This window comes from Sturnus vulgaris, chromosome 31, assembly GCF_052056855.1.
Source record: "Sturnus vulgaris isolate bStuVul1 chromosome 31, bStuVul1.hap1, whole genome shotgun sequence".
In the NCBI taxonomy this organism is placed as follows: domain Eukaryota; kingdom Metazoa; phylum Chordata; class Aves; order Passeriformes; family Sturnidae; genus Sturnus; species Sturnus vulgaris.
In genome coordinates, this window is record NC_142273.1 from 1,105,148 (window position 1) to 1,128,071 (window position 22,924).

The window sequence follows — 22,924 nt, forward strand, 5'->3', positions numbered from 1 at the left end:
GGCTGAGGCGGGGGGAAGGGGCTGGCACCCGGCATTTGGGGATGAGGGAGTCTGCATGGTGGCACCTGGAGACAGAGGGTCTCCTTCATCCAGGACAGTGACCCCGTGGTGCTGGGGATCATCATGTGGTGTGGGATGAGGGCATGTGATGGGTGAGGGGTGGCAGATGAGGATGGGATGAGGGTGGGATAAGGGACGCTGTGTCCAAGCATGGTGGGGATGGTGGGGAGGGTGCAAAATGGCATGGGTGGGATGTGATGGGTGCCATGAGGCACATCAATGGGGGGATTCACCTCAATGCCAAAGGCCTCAGTCCCCTGAGAGGGTGATGCTCAGTAGGGTGAATGTGACCTGATGTGCCGCGGGTGATATGAGAGCTGGACTTAGAGATGCATGGCTTGGATGTGCTGGGTGGGGATCCCTGGAGCCAGACGGTCCCAGTTGCCCTGGTCTGTGACACCCAGTGGTGGGGTCTGTGAGCTGGGCTGGGCTGGGGATGGTGTTGGGGAGATGAGGTGGAAAGGGAATGTGTGGAATTGGAGATGGTGTGGGTGGGGCAACTCTCAGAGCCCAAACGTACTTTGAGAAGGAGACGGGGGTGAGGTCTGTGACTCTGAGTTTTCTGAGAAGTGGCTTTCTGGGTGTCAGGATATTGGAGTTCCAGCCTTGGAAGTGCTCACCACGCACTGTCACTGTCACTAGTGCTGACAGTGGCATTTTTGAGCCCACCAACCCCCCGCAGTGGTAGCAGCTGCTGTTGTGGAGCTGCAGAGGGGACAGAGATAGCTCAGTGCCCCTGAGGGACCTTCTGAGCTCCTTCCCATCCTTGCAAAAAAATTGCGCCCTGGTGACAGAATTTCCAGCCAGCCCCCGCAGCGCAGTGTCACCGTGTTCCCCTCCAGCAGCGCCCGTGCTGGCGCCTGCAGCACCAGCCGCTCTGTGGGACAGGAGGGTCCCGTCACACTGAGGAACACGAGACAGCTCCAAAGTGGGTGCCCATGGCAGCGGGGACATCTGGCTTGAGTGTCCACAGCATGGGAGGGTCCCAGGGACACCAGGAGCAGTCCCATGGCACAGCTGTCAGCACCAAATCCCACCACATTGGGGTGCACTGGGATGCAAACGAGGGGTGTGAGGCCAAACGAGGGCTGTGAGGCCACCCACAGAGTGGAGCCACCCAGACCTATCAGGGAGCCACCCTGAGCATTTCAGATCCTCCCTCACCATCTGACACCATCACGGTGGGGCTGAGCCCACTGCCGGCTCTGTCACCTGTGTAGGTGCCACTCTCGGTGACAAGGAAGAGGTCGAATCCCTTCTGCCCCTAGAGCTGCCTGTCCTTGTACCAGGAGGTGACACTGGTGGTCCCCGAGCCCTTTTGCCACATCCTTGTCCTCACATCTCGATCTCCCTCTTCCCATCCCCACATCCCAGTTCCTCTGTTCCTGTCCCACTGTTCCTGTCCCCAGGGCCACCCCACGACTCTGCTCACACTGGGGTCCATGCCCATGCCCTGGCTCTGCTGGCCTTGGGGTCCTCAGGGGACCCCGCAGCCCCCCTGTGCCCCCTCCCCACCGCTCTCTGCCTCACCGGGGCCCATCCCCGGGGCGTCAGGCCCGTGCCCGGGGCACTCACCCCACAGGAGCAGCGCCACCTTCCCGGCCATCCCGCTGTCCCCGGCCATGGGCACTGGCTGTCACTCGCTGCTGTGGCCACCTGTCCCCTGGCTGGCGGCTCATAGAAGAAAGGGGTAGGAAGCGGGGTCAGGTCTTCTCCTCATGGGTAGGTGGCCCTTGGTGGGGGCAGCTTGGCCCCAAGCTGGGGACAGGCTGTGGGCAGCTGGGGACAGGCTGGGGACAAGACTGGGTGGCACAAGGTGGGCCATGGCCCTCCAGGAATGGAGGGCTTGGAAGGTGTGTGGAGCCAGGGATGGGTGTTCAGGGGAATGGAAGGGCTTGAGTAGGGGGAGTCACCAGGGGTTGGGGGACTCAGGGATGGGAGTCCCAGGGCAATGGGTGCTTTATGGATTTGGGGACATGGATGGGGGTCCAAGGGATGAGGGTGCAAGGGGAAGGAGGGTCCAGGGATAATCAAGGTTCTGGGAGAAATGGGATTGTAGGGGATGGAATTTGGGTGGAAGAGTTCCTTGGGAATGGGAGTCCTGGGCCATGGAGATCTCGGGGAATGGCAGTCCTGGGATGGGGGTTCCAAGGAAGGGGGACATAAGGAATTGGGGGTCCCTTGATTGGAATCCCAGGGGAATGGGGGTGCCAGAGATGGGCAGTGGCTGGGCAGCCCCATGGGTCACAGCTCCTTCCTTGGGTCCCTCAGATTTTGGGGTGACCCAGGGCCCAGCAGAGCCCGCCCAATGTGCTGGTGTCCTGGGGTCAACCCAGGTGGATTTTGAAGGTCTCTAGGCCTGTGTTCCCCACAGTGAGGAGGCTCTGGGGGACCCCGGGCTGGGATGTAGGACAGGAACCCCCCCCAAGAAGTGTGACCCCCAGAACAGGATCCCCTCAGGCAGGACCCCCTGGATGTGCCCTCCAGGACAGAACCAGCCCCGTGTGACTCTCAGCACAAGCAGCCTCTTCCTTCTACTGCAGGAGAGAGAAAGTTTCCCTCTTGTTGTTGTGGGGGCAACGCCGGACACTCCCATCCCCCGCGGCCTCCCCAACCCTCCTTGCAGACCCCTCACCCCTGCTTCCCCCACCCTGGGGTTCCCTCAACCCATTCCCTGCCCAGGTGCGCCCCAGGCTCATCAAGGCACAAACTGGGGGGTTGTAAAATTGAGGGGTTAAAGGAGGGAAATGGAAAATGAAGAGAGGAAAAAGCCCCGGAGGGATGGGGAGCACAGACCCAGAGCCCTTCAGAATCCACCTGGGGTGTTTCCCCCAAACCAGCAGCACTTTTGGGGCCGGTGCTGGTTCCAGAATCACCCCAAAATCCGTAACCATAGGGGTCTCCCACTCGGGGAATTACAGCTGCGAGGTGCGCTCCAAAGAGGGGACCGCGCAGAAGAGCAGCGCCCGGCTTGGCATCACAGTGCGCAGTGAGTGCGGGGATGGGCACGGGGAGCCCCCACAGCCCCCATGCCACCTGTAGTTGGGGAAACACCGACTTGTCTGCGGACATACAACCCATCGAGTCGCTCCTGCCTTTCCCGGGGCCCTCCCCAGGTCCCCCAGCCCTGATGTGGTGTCCCCATACATCAACATCTTTTCCGCATACCCCCATCACCACCCAGGACTCCTGACCCCTGTCGGAGGTCCCCTCACCCCTCCCTGATGGCCCCTTCCTGAACCCCTCATCCTTCCTTGGGGTCCCTTTGCAGACCCCCCCCATCTCTGTCCCCCTCTCCTGCACTGGGGTCACCAGCCCCTCCCCAACCCCCCCGGGTCCCTCACTGTCCCCATTTGTCTCCTCACTCCTGCAGGGTTTCCAGTCTCAGCGGTGTCCCTGTCAGTGCAGCACCCCAGGGGACAGGTGGCACCTGGGGACCGCCTGGTGTGGAGCTGCGCTGTGGCCACGGGGACAGGTCCCCTGTCCTTCTCCTGGCACCATGGGGGCTCGGCCACACCACTGGGCACTGGCTCTCGCCTGGAGCTGCGGCACGCTGGGGACAATGACAGTGGCCACTACCAGTGCCGGGTCAGTGACAGGGACAGCGTGGCCAAAAGTGCCCCCTTGAATGTCACCGTCCTGGGTGAGCGGGACCCTCGGGCTGGAGGTGACCCCACCCACAGCATTCCCATCCCCCCCTCGCCACTTGCCAGCCCCGTCTGTGTCCCCGCAGTGCCCGTGGCCAATGCCACCATCACCTCCGGTCCCCCGGCACTCCAGGTGCGCCCAGGTGACCCCGTGACCCTGCGCTGCTCGGTGCAGCTGGGCTCAGCCCCTGTCACCTTCACCTGGCTGCACGATGGGCAGGAGGTGGCCCGGGGTCCCCTCCTGGAGCTTGGGGCCGTCGATGTGGGACATTCGGGCACCTACCAGTGCGTGGCCACCAACCAGCTGGGACAGGACGGGCACCGCGTGTTCCGGGCACTCAGCCCAGAGCTGGCCCTGGAGGTGACACCACAGGGACACTGGATCACAGGTGGGGTCACACGGGCTCACCGGGCTGTTCAGGACCCCCAGGATTCAGGGTCACTGCAGTGTGTGTCCCCCTCTGTCCCCGGCAGTGGCTGTGAATGTTGTCATGACACTCCTCTTCCTGCTCCTGGCTGTCACTGGGGGCTCATACTGGTGGCACCGCCGGGGTGGGTGACAATGGGGAGGCATGGGGATCCCAGGGATTGGGGTGAAGCCCCCAGAGTGGGGGAGCCATAGGGTGACACCAACAGCTCTTGACCCAGAGACCTCAGCTGGGGCTCCTGAGGAATTTGGGGAGGTCCTAGAGGGTCGTGCAGGGTTTTTGGGGGTTCTGGGGAGTTTTGGGGCTCAGGGGGCAGTCAGGGGTCTCGTGGGTGTTCAAGGGCCCTGAGGCCCCCACAGTCACCCCTTCCCCCTTTCTTTGCAGCCCTCAGGAAGGAGCAGGAAAGGTGAGTGGGGGTCTCCAGGTCTGACCCCCCATTTTAGCTTCACCACAGGAAGGCCCACACCCCCACAGAGCCCCCCTTATCCCCGCAGGCCTCCCCAGGAGCCCTTGGCCCCCTCGGAGGATGGGGCAGCACTGGAGCCCCTCACTGTGGGCACCAAATGGGCAGGGGGTGAGTACAGGGGGGTACAGAGACACGTCACCTACGTGTGTCACCCCATCCAGGTCCCCATATATGGAGTCTCTCACAGGGCGTCCCCCCGCCCACCCCCATCGTCCAGTTGACCCACGTGAAGCTGCCAGGACTCCTGGTGTGACAGTGAGAACCCAGTGACAGCAGTGAGAAAGTGCTGTGACACTGCAGGGCGCTGGGGCACTGGGGGGCACTTGAGATCCCCCGAGGACACCCCCCCCATATGCCTCCCCCCCTCCCCGGGCCACTGGGTGCCCATCCTGCCCAGGAGGTGGCCACGAGTAGGGGGTCCCATTTGGGGCTGCCCAGAGCTCCCCGTTCCAGTGCTTCCAGTATCCCCAGGGGCCCCCATTCCCTCCCCCAGTGCCAGGAGACACAGGACCCTTGTCCCTCTTATTGGACATAAAACACAGCGATAGGATAAAACCGGGAGAAATTGATTTTGTTTGTTCAGCTCTGCCTGCTCAGCTCGGGAAGGAGGAGGGTCCCGGTCAGGTCGTTGAGCAGATCCTTGTGGCATTTGCAGCAGTTCTGGGGCTCTCTCAGTGCCTTGGGCACAGGCACCAAATGATCAATTGCTGCATTTCCGCACTGGTTCCCTCGCAGCTGCCCCCGCAGGGGGGGTTTCCAGCCAGCCCTGCTCTGAAAACCATCAAAGGCCCTCGCAGAGCCACTGCTTGGGCTCACCCTGGGTTTTGTGCTTCTTGCAGAGCTGAGCAAACCACAGCCACGCCTTTTCCCCCCCAGAATTGTCACCTTTGCAGCAGCTCGAGAGCTGCGAGAATCAAAGCCAAGGGGGCGGGGGGAGCCTCAGGTCCTGGCTGCCAGCTGGGGCTGGCCAGAGCAGGGCTGGCCAATGCCCATCCCTGTGCAGTGGGGCTGGGCCATGGCTGGGCCCCACACTTGGATGGCCACTGGCTTCAAGGAGGAGCACTTTGGGAGCTCCTTCCTGCCTGGGGCTCCATTCCCGAGCTGCTCTTGCCAGCTCAGATCCTGCAGGGGATGAGGGAAAGTGGAGAAGTGTGGAAGAGGATTTCTCCCAAACCCCAATAAAACCATCATGTCCCAATTCATCAGGACAGAAACCCCGTGGGGGGATTGTGGGGAGCAGGAGAGAGAGGGGGAAGCCCCCCAAGAGCTTCTCAAGTGTTTCATGTGCAGGGTCTCATCCATCTCCTGGTTGCCAGCACTGAGGCCCTGCAGGGCTTTTGGGTGTTTTTGGGGTGGCTTTGGGTGTTTTTGGGGTGTCTGTGCCCTCCCTGACTGACACCAGCCCATGTCCATCCCCCTCCCCAGTCAGCCCCGCTGGGGTTTTTCCCCCACAGAATGATCCTGGTGGGCTGTGCAATGGGGCCGAGGTGCTGCACCTGTGAGGGTTCCCAAATGGGGATGGAGGGCTCCCAGATGGGCGGGGGCAGCCAATGAGGGGGTGTAGAGTGGGCGGGTCACACCCCAAATTGGGGCACCCCAGAGGTCACAGAGGTCACAGTGCCCCACTGAGGACAGAGGGGGTCGCCAGGGCCCCCCACCCACCCGGGACAGGGGTGTGCAGGATGTGCCCTACCCTGGACAGGGACTTCCTCAGGGAATGTGTCCAGGGACCCTGCCCAGAACCCCCATCCCCCAGGACAGGATCTCCCCTGCTGGGATGTGTCACCACTGGGACAAAATCCACCCAGAACGTGTCACCCCCAGAACAGGATCCCCTCAGGCAGGACCCCCTGGATGTGCCCCCCAGGACAGAACCCGCCCCCGTGTGACTCTCAGCACAAACGGCCTCTTCCTTCTGCTGCAGGAGAGAGAAAGTGAAAGTGTTGGGGGGGCTCAGCCGGACACCCCCATCCCCCATAGCCTCCCCATCCCTCCCTGCAGACCCCCCACCCCCTTTTCTCCTTCCCTGGGGTTCCCCCAACCCATTACCTGCCCAGGTGCTCCCCAGGGTTTCTGAGCCAGGAATTGGGAATAAGGGAGCATGGCACAAAAGTGAGGAAAATAAGGAAAACAGAGAAATAAAGAGAGGAAAATGTCAAGGCAGGGGAGGGCACAGAAGCAGAGCTACCCAGGACCCCATGTGATGCCTGCCCAGGAAATGAACATCCAATGGAGGCTGCATGGGGCCCTGGGTCACCCCAAAATCAGAGGCACCCAGAGCAGGAGCTGACACCCACGGGCCCACCCAGCAACTGCCCATCCATGGCATCCCCATTCCCCTGGGAATCCAACCATCCCCATTCCTTGTCCACCCTTCCCTAGGACCCTCTTCCCAGGACTGCCATTCCTCAGGATCTCCATTTCCAAGGATCTCCATCCTGGTAGTTCCAGCCCCTGGGACACCCCTTCCCTTGGGTCCATTATTCCCCCAGGACCCCCATTCCCATGGCACCCCCATCCCTGGGATCCATCCCATGATCACAAATCCCTGAAGGCCACATTGTCCTGGGACCCTCATCCCTGAGTCTGAATCCACCCAACTCTTGGGACCCCCATTCCCATGGGAACCAATCCCTGGCACCCCAATCCCCTGCACACCCATCCTTGGCCCCGTGCATCGCCTCAGTGCCCAAATTCGGTCAACATCCTGTTCCCATCATGTCCCACCATCACCCCCATGTCCCACAAGGTCCCCACCCTGCCCCCATCCTGTCCACACCCTGCCCCCACCAAGGGCCACCTACACGTGGGGACGAGACGTGACCTCGCTTCCTGTCCCTTCATCGGAAGAGCCGCCACCCAGGGGACAGGTGGCCACAGCAGCGAGTGACAGCCAGTGCCCATGGCCGGGGACAGCGGGATGGCCGGGAAGGTGGCGCTGCTCCTGTGGGGTGAGTGCCCCGGGCACGGGCCTGACGGCCCGGGGATGGGCCCCGGTGAGGCAGAGAGCGGTGGGGAGGGGGCACAGGGGGGCTGCGGGGTCCCCTGAGGTCCCCAAGGCCAGCAGAGCCAGGGCATGGGCATGGAGCCCAGTGTGACCAGAGTCGTGGGGTAGCCCTGGGGACAGGAGGAGGGGAACTGGGATGTGGGGATGGGAACAGGGGGATCGAGATGGGGGGACAAGGATGTGGCAAAAGGAACCTTGGGGCTGGGGCAGCTGAAGGGACAGGGACAGGGAGACAGGGATGCAGGGACAGGGACAAGGGCCACGTCCCATGCAGATGGGCCATGGGGACAGGTGCCATGGGAATGGGGTCACGGGCACAGGGCTATGGGGATGTGGCCGTGGGGACAGGTGCTGTAGGGCTCAGAGAGGTGACCTGTGCACACATGGGTTGTCCACAGTGTCCCCATGTCCTCCCTCAGCCCAGGGTGACCGAGGTGTCCCTGTGCTCAAAACCTCCGTGCTACACCAGTGTTCCCGTGGGGACACTTTGGGGACAGACACCACACCAGGTGCCCCAGGTGCTGCTGTCCCCACGGTGCCACCCCCAGCCAGCCCGGTCCCTTCTCCCTTCCAGCCCAGACCCTCGGCCTCGCTGGTGAGTCCTCGGGGGATGCCATGTCCCTGCCCCGCTGTCCCCAGCCCCGTGGTGGCCCTGCCAGGCTGGTGTCCCCTGTCACCCGCAGGTGCCCAGAGCCCCCAGCTCCTGGTGGAGCCCCCCTGGACGCCGGCGGTGCTGTGGGACCGGGTGACACTGACCTGCCAGGGCTCGGGGACCGCCGGTGACACCACCTGGTACAAGGACGGGCAGAGATGGGGACAGGAGTGGCGCGACAGCTTCACTGTCACCGAGAATGGCACGTACCACTGTCAGAGACCAGGCAGTGGACTCAGCCTCGCCGTGATGGTGTCAGATGGTGAGGGGGGATCTGAAATGCTCAGGGTGGCTCCCTGATAGGTCTGCGGGGGCTCCACTCCGTGGGTGGCCTCACAGCACTCGTGTGGTCAGAGCCTGTCCTCTGCACACAGGCACATCGCAGGGCATCCCAGTGTGGTGGGACCCCTGTGGGGCAGCTCTATCACGGGGCTGCTCCTGGTGTCCCTGGGACCCTCCCTCGCAGTGGACACTCCAGCCAGATGTCCCCGCTGCCGTGGGCACCCACTTTGGAGCTGTCTCGGGCTCCTCAGTGTGACGGGACCCTCCTGTCCCACAGAGCCGCTGGTGCTGCAGGCGCCAGCACGGGCGCTGCTGGAGGGGGACACGGTGACACTGCACTGCCGGGGCCGGCCGGATAAGCCTGTCAACAGGGCTCGATTTTACAAGGACGAGAAGGATCTGGGAGAGTCCCTCCAGGGTACCGAGTTGTCCCTGTCCCCCCTGCGGATGCATAACAGCGGCCGCTACCGCTGCGAGGGCTGGGTGAGCTCAGGACTGTCAGTGTCAGCACCGGTGACAGTGACAGTGCACGGTGAGCACCCCAACGGCTGCTACTCCAATATCCTGACACCCTCAAAGCCACTTCTCAATGGACTCAGAGTCACAGTCCCCACCCCCATCTCCTTCCCAGAGCTCTTCTCGGTGCCGCTGCTGGAGGGTCCCCCCGAGCTCCCCGAGGGGTCCCCCCTCAATCTCAGCTGCCTCAGCACCCCCAGCCCCCTGCGGCCCCCAGCCCCCCTCCTGTACCGCTTCTACCGGCACGGGCAGTTGGTGGGGGGCCCGCAGGGGTCCCCGCAGCTCCTGGTGCCCGCCGTGGGGGTCTCCCACTCGGGGAATTACAGCTGCGAGGTGCGCTCCGAGGGGGGGGCCGTGCGGAAGAGCAGCGCCCGGCTCGGCGTCACGGTGCGCAGTGAGTGCGGGGATGGGCACGGGGAGCCCCCACAGCCCCCACGGGACCCCCACCTGGCTACATCCCTGACCCCCAGAAATTTTTCTTCTGCCCCCTTGCCTCTGCCCTGTGTCCCCCCATCGCTCTCTGTGTCCCCTCACCCCTCCATGCGGTGACCCCCTCCACCACATTTCCCCATCCAAACCATCTCTCCTTTCCCTCCCTCCCCCCATACCGGGTGCCAGCCCCTCCCTCGGCCTCAGCCCTGTCTGTGTCCCCGCAGTGCCCGTGGCCAATGCCACCATCATCCCCGGTCCCCCGGCACTCCAGGTGCGCCCAGGTGACCCCGTGACCCTGCGCTGCTCGGTGCAGGTGGGCTCAGCCCCTGTCACCTTCACCTGGCTGCGTGACGGGCACGAGGTGGCCCGGGGTCCCCTCCTGGAGCTTGGGGCCGTCGATGTGGGACATTCGGGCACCTACCAGTGCGTGGCCACCAACCAGCTGGGACAGGACGGGCACCGCGTGTTCCGGGCACTCAGCCCAGAGCTGGCCCTGGAGGTGACACCACAGGGACACTGGATCACAGGTGGGGTCACACGGGCTCATTGGGATTGCAGGAGCCCTGCAGTGACAGGTGACCCTGATGTGTCCCTTCTGTCCCCAGCAGTGGCCGCAGGCCTTGGCGGGTCCCTCCTCTTCCTGCTCCTGCTCCTGGCTGCAGCTGTGGGCTGGCACCGGTGCCACAACAGGGGTGGGTGACAATGGGGACAATGGGGACCCCGGGAGCTGGGGGGACACCTAAATGTGGGGGTGATGGGGTGGCACCCAGAGCCCCTGACTTGGACAGTGCTGAGAGCTCAGGACCTTTGCTCAGGGTCCGGAAGGATTTGTGGTGGTGTTGGAGGGACTTGCAGGGATTTTGGGGGTTCTTTCAGTGATCCCAGGGGAATTTAGAGGGTCCCCCTCCCTGTCAGGCTTGAGCTTCTGGGACCTCAGGGTGTGCAGAGCACTGGGGTGGTTCAGGGGTTCTGGGGACCTCCAGGGATGCTCAAGGGTCCTGGGGAAAACTGAGGGTGCAGTGGGGTTTGAGGATTCCTGAGAGGGGTCGGGGCCATGGGGACCCCACAGTTACCCCTCCCCTCTTTCCTTTGCAGCTGCCAGGAAGCAGCAGGAAAGGTGAGTGGGGGGCTCAAACCACACTCGCCCCTTTCACCCCAACCCCCAAGACCTCCCATCCCCCCCACATATCCCCTTGATTCCCTCAGGGCCCCCCCGGAGCCCCCGGCCCCCCCAGAGGAGGGGGAGGTGCTGTACACCCACGTCGTGATCCCCAAGCAGACGGGGGGTGAGTCCGGGCTGGGACACAGGGACACGTCACCCATGGGTGTCCCCGTGCCCAGATGCCACAGCCAGTGTCTCTCGCAGTGTCCCCCTGTGCCACCACACTCCAGGATCCCGAGGTGACCTACACAGAGCTGGCAGCAACCCATGGGCGACCTCGGGAATGCGGGGACATCTCCGGGAATGTGCTGTGACACTCGGGGCATGGCTGGGAACTGGGGGAACTGGGGGACCCCACCCATGGGCAACCACCCGTGGGTGTCCCCCCCACTGATCCCGTGGCTTCCCAACATTCACGGGTAGGTGGGCACAAGTGAGGGGTCACCAGGGCACCCAGAGCTCCCCATGGCCCTTGAACCCCCAAGGGCCTCCCCACTCCCTTTCCACTGCCACCAGTGCCTCCCCATTCCATATTCAAGTGCTCCCAGTACCTTCAGAGATTTCCCCATTCCCTCCCCACCGTGCTCCCAGTACCCCCAAGAGCTCCCTGTTTCCCCTCCCAGTGCCTCTCCATTGCTCCCAGTAGATCCAGGTGGTTCCCATTCTCTCTCCCAGTTCCCCTGTACTCCCAGTGCCTCTGCAATGCCCCTCTCAGCACTCCCAGTACACCCACGGCTCCTCATCCCTCCTCCCAGTGCCAGGGGAACACAGGACTCGTTTCCCTCTTTTTGGCGACAAAATGCAGCTTTTTGGTTCAACTGGCAGAGATGGTGTTTCTTTGTTCAGCTCTGTGGCGCTTTAGGAATGGGATTCTCCAATTTTGGGCTGCCACTAAAAACCAGTGCTCTGGATTCCCTTCTGCCCTGTCTCAATCCCCTCCTGTGCCCTATTCCCCACACCATGAGGTCACAAAGGACCTGGGGGGGTTCCGCAGCCTCCCCCTTTCCCAGGGCACTGGGGATCAGGCCATGGCACAGGGTGGGGTGTCAGGGACAGGAAAAGTTGGATGTCTCGAGACATTTTGGAACACCTGTGTGTGGCAGGGCTGGGTCAGGCCTTGCTGTTGGTGACACAGGGCCCCGTGTGCCAGTCAGTCTGTCAGCCATGGCACACTGGGAACAGTGTGATGTTCTCTGTTAAACCCAGCTCCTGAGTGGTTGAGGGACCAGGATTCCACCGTGGCAGAGGGCCCTTTGTGGCCCAAGGGCATAGAAAGCAGAGCTTTAGGTGGCCAATTGTCTGACCCTGTATGCCCTTGGAGTGTCGGGTCCATCCACACTGTGGATCCAGGAACAAAAAACTGTCTTGGTTTAAAAGAGAAACGTCTGCCAAGGAAAGCAGGAATGTTCCTGGAATGGAAAGAGTACCCGTCCCTCCAAATTGTTATAACTGTGAAAATTATGGAGCTTCCAGGCAAAAATGTAAGAAAAGGAATCACAGTTCATTGCTGGGAAATTTATAGAACAGAACAGAACAAACAACACGAGAACAGAAATTTCCAACCCGCTCAGGGCTGTTTGTTCATCCTTGGTGCAGTTCTGGCCACGGCCAGCAGGGGGCGCTGCAGGGAGCACTCCCGGCCAGCAGGGGGCGCTGCAGGGAGCAATCCCGGCCAGCAGGGGGCGCCCCGGTGCCGCTCGAACCCCTCAGGGGCCATGGCGGCCTCGGGCGGGAGGGACCAGGGGAAATCGCTCCTTTTGCAAACTCACGCTTTGCACCAATCGCTCCCGGCACCAGCACCGGCAGCGCCCGGGCAGAAGAGACCAAGGCAGCAGCTTGGATCCCAGTGCCCAGGGGCAGCGCAGCAGTGTCCCGGGGCCAGGCACACACCCTGCGCAACACCCGCCACCGCTCTCCCTGATCCCCAACGCAAGGAAGGCACCACCCAACCCCAGGCAGCTCTCAGCTCCACAACAGCACCTCTCGGGCCTTTCCAGCACAACTCCTGAAAACCCTCAGCCTTTCACTGCCTTTTCCTCCTCCAGCCCTGGCACAGCAGCTTTGGGAATGCTGAATTGCCCTGGGATGTTGAGGAAAGCAGGTGCTCCTTGCTGACACTGCCAGGGCTCCTCAGGGGCTCCAGAGCTCGTTTGGAGCTGCTGCTCTTCCTGGGCCACTGCTGGTCCCGATACAGCAGCCCCAGGAGAGGGAGGTGGAGCAGACTCTTAACGAGCTGTTGGAATTTGGGCCGGGGGTCCTGAAGTTCAGCTGTGCTGCTAAACCATCGCTGTGCACAAACACTCGGTTCTGCTGCCTCTCCCAGGGATTTTGGGCTACTGTGGCAGCACTGGACACATTTAGGGGATGACAGGGTCCCAGCTCTGCCACCAAGAATTTTTTTGGTTGCCGGCAAGGTTTTGTGGAGCTTCTCACCTTGGGCACTGCACAGGGATGGGCATTGGCCAGCCCTGCTCTGGCCAGCCCCAGCTGGCAGCCAGGACCTGAGGCTCCCCCCGCCCCCTTGGCTTTGATTCTCGCAGCTCTCGAGCTCCTGCAAAGGTGACAATTCTAAGGGGGGAAAAGGCGTGGCTGTGGTTTGCTCAGCTCTGCAAGAAGCACAAAACCCAGGGTGAGCCCAAGCAGTGGCTCTGCGAGGGCCTTTGATGGTTTTCAGAGCAGGGCTGGCTGGAAACCCCCCCTGCGGGGGCAGCTGCGAGGGAACCAGTGCGGAAATGCAGCAATTGATCATTTGGTGCCTGTGCCCAAGGCACTGAGAGAGCCCCAGAACTGCTGCAAATGCCACAAGGATCTGCTCAACGACCTGACCGGGACCCTCCTCCTTCCTGAGCTGAGCAGGCAGAGCTGAATAAACCAAAACCATTTCTGCCGCTTTAATCCAAAAGCTGCGTTTGTGTCCAATAAGACGGACAAGGGTCCTGTGCCCCCTGGCACTGGGGGAGGGAATGGGGAGCCCTGGGAGTACTGGGAGCACTGGGAGCACTGGAACGGGGAGCTCTGGGCAGCCCCACATGGGACCCCCCAGTCGTGGCCACCTCCCGGGCACGGTGGGCAACCACAGGAGCCGAGGGGGTGGGGACACAAGGGGTGTGCCCTCGGTTAGGGAACTCCAGTGTCCCCATTGTCCCCATTGTCCCCAGTGTCCCCAGTGTCCCCATTGTCCCCAGTGTCCCCATTGTCCCCAGTGTCCCCAGTGCCCCCATTGTCCCCAGTGTCCCCATTGTCCCCAGTGTCCCCAGTGTCCCCAGTGTCCCCAGTGTCCCCATTGTCCCCATTGTCCCCAGTGTCCCCAGTGTCCCCAGTGTCCCCAGTGTCCCCAGTGTCCCCAGTGTCCCCAGTGTCACTGCTCGTTCTCGTAGCTGTCCCTGCGGTGCCGCTGTCGCCCGTGGGGTCCCGGCAGCTCCTCGTGGTCCCCTGGGGCTGTGGAGTGTCCTGAGTGAGGCTCCGGGGCTGGGGACCTGGGTGGGGGTGACACCCGTGGGTGACGTGTCCCTGTGCCCCCCTGTACTCACCCCCTGCCCTCTCGGTGCCCACGATGTGCGGGTCCAGCACCGCCCCCTCCTCCGGGGGGGCCGAGGGCTCCTGGGGAGGCCTGCGGGGATAAGGGGGGGTCTGTCGGGGTGCGGGGCTTCCTGCGCTGAGGGTAAAATGGGGGGTCAGACCTGGAGCCCCCCACTCACCTTTCCTGCTCCTTCCTGAGGGCTGCAAAGGAAAGAGGGGGGAGGGGTGACTGAGGGGGCCTCAGGGCCCTTGAACACCCTCGGGACCCCTGACTGCCCCCTGAGCCCCCAAACTCCCCCAAAACCCCTGACAGAACCCCCAACATCCCTGCACGACCCTCCAGGACATCCCCAAATCCCCCAGGAGCCCCAGCTGAGGTGTCTGGGGGCTCAGCTTCACCCAAGTCAGGAGCTGTTGCTGACACCCAATGGCCCCCCCACTCTGGGGACTTCACCCCAATTCCTGGGACCCCCATGTCCCCACATTGTCACCCACCCCGGCGGTGCCACCAGCGACAGCCCCCGATGACAGCCAGGAGCAGGAGCAGGTACAGGAGGGCCCTGCCGACATTCACAGCCACTGCCGGGGACAGAGGGGGACACACCGGGGTCACCCTGAGCCCCGGGGGTCCTGAACAGCCCGGTGAGCCCGTGTGACCCCACCTGTGATCCAGTGTCCCTGTGGTGTCACCTCCAGGGCCAGCTCTGGGCTGAGTGCCCGGAACACGCGGTGCCCGTCCTGTCCCAGCTGGTTGGTGGCCACGCACTGGTAGGTGCCCGAATGTCCCACATCGACGGCCCCAAGCTCCAGGAGGGGACCCCGGGCCACCTCCTGCCCATCGTGCAGCCAGGTGAAGGTGACAGGGGCTGAGCCCACCTGCACCGAGCAGCGCAGGGTCACGGGGTCACCTGGACGCACCTGGATTGCCGGGGGACCGGGGGTGATGGTGGCATTGGCCACGGGCACTGCGGGGACACAGACAGGGCTGAGGCCGGGGGGAGGGGCTGGCACCTGGTGTGAGGGGAGGGGGGGACGGGAGGGATGGGTTTGATGGGGAAATGTGGTGGATGGGGACACCCCATGGAGGGGTGAGGGGACACAGAGAGCGATGAGGGGACATAGGGCAGAGGCGGGGGGGGTAAAAGAAAAATTTCTGGGGGTCAGGAGTTGTCTTGGTTTGAAAGACAGGTATGGTCTAAGGAAAGGCAGGAGCCCCTTTTCTGCGATGCAGAGTGCAACCCCCCTCCTTTTAATTATTTTAGGTCCAATTCAGACACCTTCAGGCAGGAGATATGGGGATAAGAATAACAGTTCTTTACTGGTATCTAACAAAGCAGAAAAACAACAACAGCTATAAAAATTGGCAACAGAAACAGTCTAGCTCCGCTCCAGTCCCTTCTGGCCGCAGGCCGTCTCCCTGTGCTGTTACCGGTGCTGTGGGCGCAGGGCAGGTCCCGCGCAGTTGAAGCGGGCTGGGTGATGGCGGCCGCGGCCCAGGGGTGAGAGGGGATGGGGAAAGTTACTCCCCCCTCACGGTGTCGGTCGTGGTGCTCAGCAGAGTGTCCAGAGGCAGTAGGGTGAGCTAGGAGAGCAGCAGAGCGATGTCCAAAGGCAGGGAGCGTGGATCTCAGTGCTGGGATGGCAGGGGAAGATGCCAGAGCAGAGCCCAGGTTGTCTTCCCACTCCAGGAGCCAAGCGAGAGAGAGAGCCCAGCTCCAGACCCCCCCCGTCCCACCTTTCCTTTTCCGGTTCCCCCCCCCTCCCCCTCCAGCCACCCCCCCTACGAGAGAACATTATCTGTCGTTTTAAGGTGTAGCCACAATTACTTAGCATAACAATGGGAGAAAATTCCACTGAAAGAAAAGGGCGTAATTCAACCTCCAACAGGAGTGTAGCCAGGTGGGGGTCCCGTGGGGGCTGTGGGGGCTCCCCGTGCCCATCCCCGCACTCACTGCGCACCGTGACGCCGAGCCGGGCGCTGCTCTTCCACACGGCCCCCCCCTCGTAGCGCACCTCGCAGCTGTAATTCCCCGACTGGGAGACCCCCACGGCGGGCACCAGGAGCTGCGGGGACCCCTGCGGGCCCCCCACCAACTGCCCGTGCCGGTAGAAGCGGTACAGGAGGGGGGCTGGGGTCCGCAGGGGGCTGGGGGTGCTGAGGCAGCTGAGATTGAGGGGGGACCCCTCGAGGAGCTCGGGGGACCCTCCAGCAGCGGCACCGAGAAGAGCTCTGGGAAGGAGATGGGGGTGGGGACTGTGACTCTGAGTCCATTGAGAAGTGGCTTTGGGGGTGTCAGGATATTGGAGTTGCAGCCGTGGGGGTGCTCACCGTGCACTGTCACTGTCACCGGTGCTGACTGTGTCGCTCCTGAACCCACCCAGCCCTCTCAGAGGTAGCGGCCGCTGTTCTGCAGCCACAGGGGGACAGGGACAGCTCGGTCCCACGGTGCTGCCGCCACAGACGCTCCCCATCGCGGTAGAAGCGCACTGCAGGGACTGGCTCCTTCTACCAGCCCCGACAGCGCAGTGTCACCGTGTCCCCCTCCAGCAGCGCCCGTGCTGGCACCTGCAGCACCAGCTGCTCTGTGGGACAGGAGGGTCCCGTCACACTGAGGGTCCCGAGACAGCTCCAAAGTGGGTGCCCATGGCAGCGGGGACATCTGGCTGGAGTGTCCACTGCGAGGGAGGGTCCCAGGGACACCAGGAGCAGCCCCGTGGCACAGCTGCCCCCACGGGAGTCCCACCACACTAGGATGCCCTGGGATGCACTGGGATGTCCCTGTGTGCACGGAACAGGCTCTGGCCACACGAGGGCTGTGAGGCCACCCATGGAGTGGAGCCCACGCAGACCTATCAGGGAGCCACCCTGAGCATTTCAGATCTTCCTCACCATCTGACACCTCACGGGGGTCTGAGCCCACTGCCGGGTCTCTGACACTGCTAGGTGCCACTCTCGGTGACAAGGAAGTGGTCCCGTGGCTCCAGTCCCCACTACTGCCCGTCCTTGTGCCAGGTGGTGTCACCGGCAGTCCCCGAGCCCTGGCAGGTCAGTGTCACCCGGTCCCACAGCACCGCCGGCCTCCAGGGGGGCTGTACGAGGAGCTGGGGGGTCTGGGCACCAGTGGGTGACAGGGGACACCAGCCTGCCAGGGCCACCACGGGGCTGGGGACATGGCATCCCCCGAGGGTCTGGGCTGGAAGGGAGAAGGGACAGGACTGGCTGTGGAACCAGGTGTGGTCTTTGTCCCCAAACTGTCTGTCTTTGGTTGCAATACAGGATGTAACCAAAAGTATGCATTCTATCACCATCTGTTAAAATCAGCTGAGGTAGTATCCTTATCTCTCTGGGAGATAATCTTTGCTAAGAGGCCATCTCATAAAACCCAGTAGAACCGTCATCTTTTTCTTTTCCACAACTCATTCTTTTTCCAAAAAATATTGTCTGTTAATGGGCCATTGGGTCCCACTGTATGACTGATCAAATTACATCATCCCACTGGGAGATGATCCAGCCAGTGGCAGGAGCCAAGCCTTTCCTACCTAGATACAAACTGAGATTTGGAACACCAAGGCAACCTTCTTCCCCTGGAACCCAGAGGAGAAACCAGTCCTTTCCACATCATCACTGGACCTTCGGGGAAAACTGCACCTTCTACAGGACCACTGCTTCAACTGAGCCACATCTGTCATCCAGCAGGGCTGCAGCCACCATTTAATAGGACTGCTACCAACAGCCTGACTGACGGGGTGTCAGAGTTATATTCTGACTGTCAGTGTTTTGGGTTTGTTCCCTGTAATACTGTATTTCTATTTTAATTTTCCTAGTAAAGAACAGTTATTCCTATTCCCATATCTTTGCATGAGAGCACCTTAATTTCAAAATTATAATAATTTGGAGGGAGGGGATTTACATTCTCTTTTTTAAAAAAAAGAGGCTCCTGCCTTTCTTGGCAGACACCTGTCTTTCAAACCAAGACACCGTCCCCACAGGAACAGTGGTGTAGCACACAGGTTTTGAAGAACAGGTCACCTCGGACACCCTGGCCTGAGGCAGGCCATGGGGACACTGTGGACACCCCATGTGTGCACAGGTCACCTCCCCCAGCACTACAGCACCTGTCCCCACGGCCACATCCCCATGGCCCTGTGCCCGTGATCCCATTCCCATGGCACCTGTCCCCATGGCCCATCTGCATGGGACGTGGCCCTTGTCCCTGTCCCTGCATCCCTGTCTCCCTGTCCCTGTCCCTACAGCTGCTCCAGCCCCAAGGTTCCTTTTGACACGTCCTTATCCCCACATCTCTATTCCCCTGTTCCCATCCCCACATCCCAGTTCCCCTCTTCCTGTCCCCAGGGCCACCCCACGACTCTGCTCACACTGGGGTCCATGCCCATGCCCTGGCTCTGCTGGCCTTGGGGACCTCAGGGGACCCCGCAGCCCCCCTGTGCCCCCTCCCCACCGCTCTCTGCCTCACCAGGGCCCATCCCCGGGGCGTCAGGCCCGTGCCCGGGGCACTCACCCCACAGGAGCAGCGCCACCTTCCCGGCCATCCCGCTGTCCCCGGCCATGGGCACTGGCTGTCACTCGCTGCTGTGGCCACCTGTCCCCTGGCTGGCGGCTCTTCCCATGAAGGGACAGGAAGCGAGGTCACGTCTCGTCCCCACGTGTAGGTGGCCCTTGGTGGGGTCAGGGTGGGGGAAAGGTGGAGACAGGAGAGGAGCAGGGGACAGGCTGGGGACATGATGGGATAGTCTGGCAACATGGTGGGGGATGGAGTTCCCAGGAGTTGGGGGCTCAGGGCATGTGGGGAACCAAGGATGGGTGTCCAGGACAGTGGGGGTCCAGGGGAATTGAGAGCTCCATGCCTAGGGGGATTCAGGGATGGGGGTCCTCTGGGAACATGGTGCCCAGGGATTTGTGATCATGCCATGTGGGTCCCAGGGTAGGGAGTGCAGGGGGGAAAAAGGCACCCTCAGGAATGGGGGTTCTGGGGTAGAAGCATCCCATGGGATGGGAACAAGACAACGGTGGTGCTGGGCAATGGGAGTGCTGAGATGGTGGTCCCCAGGGAGGAGCGACCATGGGAATGGGGATGCCAGGGATGCCAGGGTTGGGCTCCCAGGGGAATGGGGGTGCCATAGTTGGGTTCCCAGGGAAATGAGGATCCCAGCAATGGGCAGTGGCTGGGTGGGCAGCAAGGTCACAGCTCCTTCATGGGGTGTCTCAGATTTTGAGGGGACTCAGAACCCAGCATAGCTCCCACAGGGTGCTCATGGCCAGGAGGGAACACCAGGCTTTTCATGGGAGGCTGTGGCTCTCTGCCTCACACACCCCTGGGCTTTTTCCCATCCCCTCATTTCCTGGCTCAGCCATCCCAGGGAAAACCGGAGCAGAAAACAGGTGGGGATCCCAGGAAGGGGAAAAGAGGGCTGGGGGGTGCAGGCAGAGACTGGGGGGCTGTGAGGGTTGGGGCTCTCTGGCTGTGTTCCCCCAATATATTAATTTTCTCTTTCCTGAGCAGAAGGAAGAGGCCGTTTATGCTGAGGCCAGGACATGGATTCTGTCCTGGGAGGGCACATCCAGAGAGGGATCCTGCCCTGACAGAAAAGGGCTCCTCTGGGGTGGATGCCTGGGTCTTGTCCCAGGGTCTTGTCCCAGGGAGGTCCTAGTTCTAGGGGTGGCAGCTGCTCTTGCAGGCTCAGATCCTGCAGGGAAGGAGCAAGAATGGAGAAGTCTGGAATCCCCCAGAGCCACCATCCCCCAGGACAGCATCACTTCCTTCTGCTTCAGGAGAGAGAAAATGAAAGTGTTGGGGGACAAAGCTGGACACCCCCATCCCCCAGAGCCCTCAACCCCTCCCTGCAGACCCCCTACCCCCTTTTGTCCCAGCCTGGGGTTTCCCCAACCCATTTCCTGCTGAGGTGCCCTCCAAGATCATCAAGTCACGAACTGGAGGGTTGTAAAATTGAGGAATTAAAATAAGGAAATTCAATTGAAGACAGGAAGAAGCCCCTGAGTGGTGGGAGGGGCACCTGGGTGGTAAGGAGGCACAGACCCAGAGACCCATGGAATCCACCGTTGGGGTTTAGGTGACCCCCCAAACCAGGGGCACCCCGGGAGACAGCACTGGGCTTGGGTCACCCCAAGCTCTGAGGCATCCAGGGAAGGAACTGTGACCCACGGGCCTGCCCAGCAACTGCCCATCCCTGGCACTTCCATTCCCCTGGCACTCCAATCAAGGGACCCCCTTCATTATGTCCTTTCTCCCTGGGACCCCATCCCAGGACTGCCATTTCCCAGGATCTCCATGGCCCAGGACCCCCCGTTCCCAAGGAACCCTCTCCCCAAAATTCCATCCCCTACAAGCCCCCTTCCTGCAGAACCTTGATTATCCCAGGACCCTCCATTTCACTGGGGCCCCCTCATTCTCCCAGCACCATCATCCCTCGGACCCCCATCCATGACCCCAAATACCTGGAGCCCAAATTCCCCTGGGACTCTGATCCCTGAGTCTCCCTGGCCCTGGTGACTCCCTCTCCTCAGGACCCCCATTCCCCTAGACACCCATTCCTGGCTCCCCACTCCCTCTGAGCCCTCCACTCCCGAGAACTCCATCTCCCACCTTGTGCCACCCAGCCTTGTCCCCATTCTGCCCACAGCCTGTCCCCAGCTTGTGGCCACCCTGCCCCCACCACAGGCCACCTACACAATGAGATGAGACGTGACCTCGCTTCCTTCCCCTTCATGAGAGGAGCCGCCAGCCAGGGGACAGGTGGCCACAGCAGCGAGTGACAGCCAGTGCCCATGGCCGGGGACAGCGGGATGGCCGGGAAGGTGGCGCTGCTCCTGTGGGGTGAGTGCCCCGGGCACGGGCCTGACGGCCCGGGGATGGGCCCCTGTGAGGCAGAGAGCGGTGGGGAGGGGGCACAGGGGGGCTGCGGGGTCCCCTGAGGACCCCAAGGCCAGCAGAGCCAATCTAAGAGGTGACCGGGGTAATGGGGTGGCCCTGGGGACAGGAGAGGGGGACAAGAACGTGGAGACAATAATGGTGGGACCGGGATATAGCGAGGCATTATGGGGCTGATGGAGATGACCTGTGCCAGCAGGACGTGCCCATGGCATCCCCAATTCCAGGCTGTCCACACTGCCCCCGTGTCCTGCTGGAGCATGGGGTGCATTCAGCGTCCCTGTCCTTGAGGGACCCATGCCACACAAGCACAGTTTGGGGACAGACACCAAACTCTGTGTCCCCGTGCGCCTGTCCCCACATTGCTATCCCCAGCCAGCCCTGTCCCTTCTCCCTTCCAGCCCAGACCCTCGGCCTCGCTGGTGAGTCCTCGGGGGATGCCATGTCCCTGCCCCGCTGTCCCCAGCCCCGTGGTGGCCCTGCCAGGCTGGTGTCCCCTGTCACCCGCAGGCGCTCAGAGCCCCCAGCTCCTGGTGGAGCCCCCCTGGAGGCCGGCGGTGCTGTGGGACCTGGTGACACTGACCTGCCAGGGCTCGGGGACCGCCGGTGCCACCACCTGGTACAAGGGCGGGTGGCTCTGGTGGCAAAAGGGACCCAAACGCTTCGTTGTCAACGAGAGTGGCACCTACACGTGTGGCAGACCCGGCAGTGGGCTCAGCCTCCCCGTGAGGGTGTTAAATGGTGAGGGGGGATGTGTGCCCTGGCACCCTTGGGGTCCCCGACAGCTCTGGGTGGGCTCCTTTCCTGGGTCACACCCCCCCATGTGCTGAGAGCCTGTCCCCTGCTCACGGGGACATCCCAGAGCATCCCAGTGCACTGAGACCCCCTCAATGCAAGGGGGGACCCCTGGTGCCTCCCAAGGCCTTTGGGAACCCCCAGAGTCCCCAGATGTGACAGGTCCTTCCTGTCCCACAGAGCGTCTTGTGCTGCAGCTGCCGGCACGGGCGCTGCTGGAGGGGGACACGGTGACACTGCGCTGCCGGGGCTGGCACGATGGCACAGTCACTGGAGTACGATTTTACCATGGGGACAGGGATCTGGGGAGGACCCTCTGCGGGACCCAGCTGTCCCTGTCCCCCCTGCAGCTGCACCACAGTGGCCGCTACCGCTGTGGGGGCTGGGTGAACTCTGGGCCATCACCGTGCTGGGAGAAGTCAGCCCCAGTGACAGTGACAGTACATGGTGAATGTGGGAATGGGGACGGGAAACCCCCAAATCCTCCCAGCTTTCACCCACCAGTGCCTGGGTCCCTCAGCCTTCCTTTCATCCCTCCCTGGCTCACCCAGACCTTCCCATGTCCGTCTCGGGTCCCTCCATCTCTGTCCGGGTCCTTCTCCAGGTCCCCCCATTCCTACCTGGCATCCTATACCCCTCCCGAATTCCCAGCTCCATCCTCTACTCTCCCTTCCCTACCCAGCTTGCTTCCACCCCTCCCTGCTTCCCTCCAGTCCCTCCCTGGGCTCCTCCCGCCCTTCTCTGAGCCACCCCACATCCCCCCCGGGGTCTCCTCTGTCCTAGCTCGTGTCCCTCATCCCTGCCTGCCTCAACTCCACCCGTCCCTGGATTCACTTCTCCCTCAATGGGGTCCACTCCCCATATGTTTCACCCCTCCCATGTCCCCAGTCCCTCCTGTGTCCCCTCGCAGGGGTCCCGCCCTCGGGGGTGTCGCTGTCGGTGCAGACCCCCGGGGCACAGGTGGCACTGGGGGACTGCCTGGTGCTGAGCTGTGCGGTGGCCATGGGGACAGGTCCCCTGTTCTTCTCCTGGCACCGGGGGGGTTCGGGG

At 62.4% G+C, this 22,924-nt stretch overlaps 2 protein-coding genes across 2 annotated transcripts in view; both read left to right on the plus strand.

Annotated features, from left to right (window-relative positions):
- Positions 1–10,966, plus strand: part of LOC148220720 (Fc receptor-like protein 3) — a 79,513-nt gene extending 68,547 nt beyond the window's left edge. Inside the window, exons 7-12 of the mRNA XM_088181051.1 lie at positions 3,484–3,703; positions 3,794–4,096; positions 10,099–10,182; positions 10,586–10,607; positions 10,697–10,776; positions 10,857–10,966. Of these exons, the coding sequence (XP_088037177.1) occupies positions 3,484–3,703; positions 3,794–4,096; positions 10,099–10,182; positions 10,586–10,607; positions 10,697–10,776; positions 10,857–10,966 (819 nt within the window). The remainder of the gene's footprint in view (positions 1–3,483; positions 3,704–3,793; positions 4,097–10,098; positions 10,183–10,585; positions 10,608–10,696; positions 10,777–10,856) is intronic.
- On the plus strand, positions 4,662–9,508 carry LOC148220723 (Fc receptor-like protein 3; the record flags this gene model as incomplete). The annotated part of the gene is made up of 4 exons (XM_088180980.1): positions 4,662–4,709; positions 8,309–8,522; positions 8,820–9,074; positions 9,174–9,508. Coding segments are annotated over exons 1-4 (852 nt in total), but the record flags the coding sequence as incomplete, so codon positions are not given.
- Positions 10,967–22,924: the final 11,958 nt, after the last annotated feature.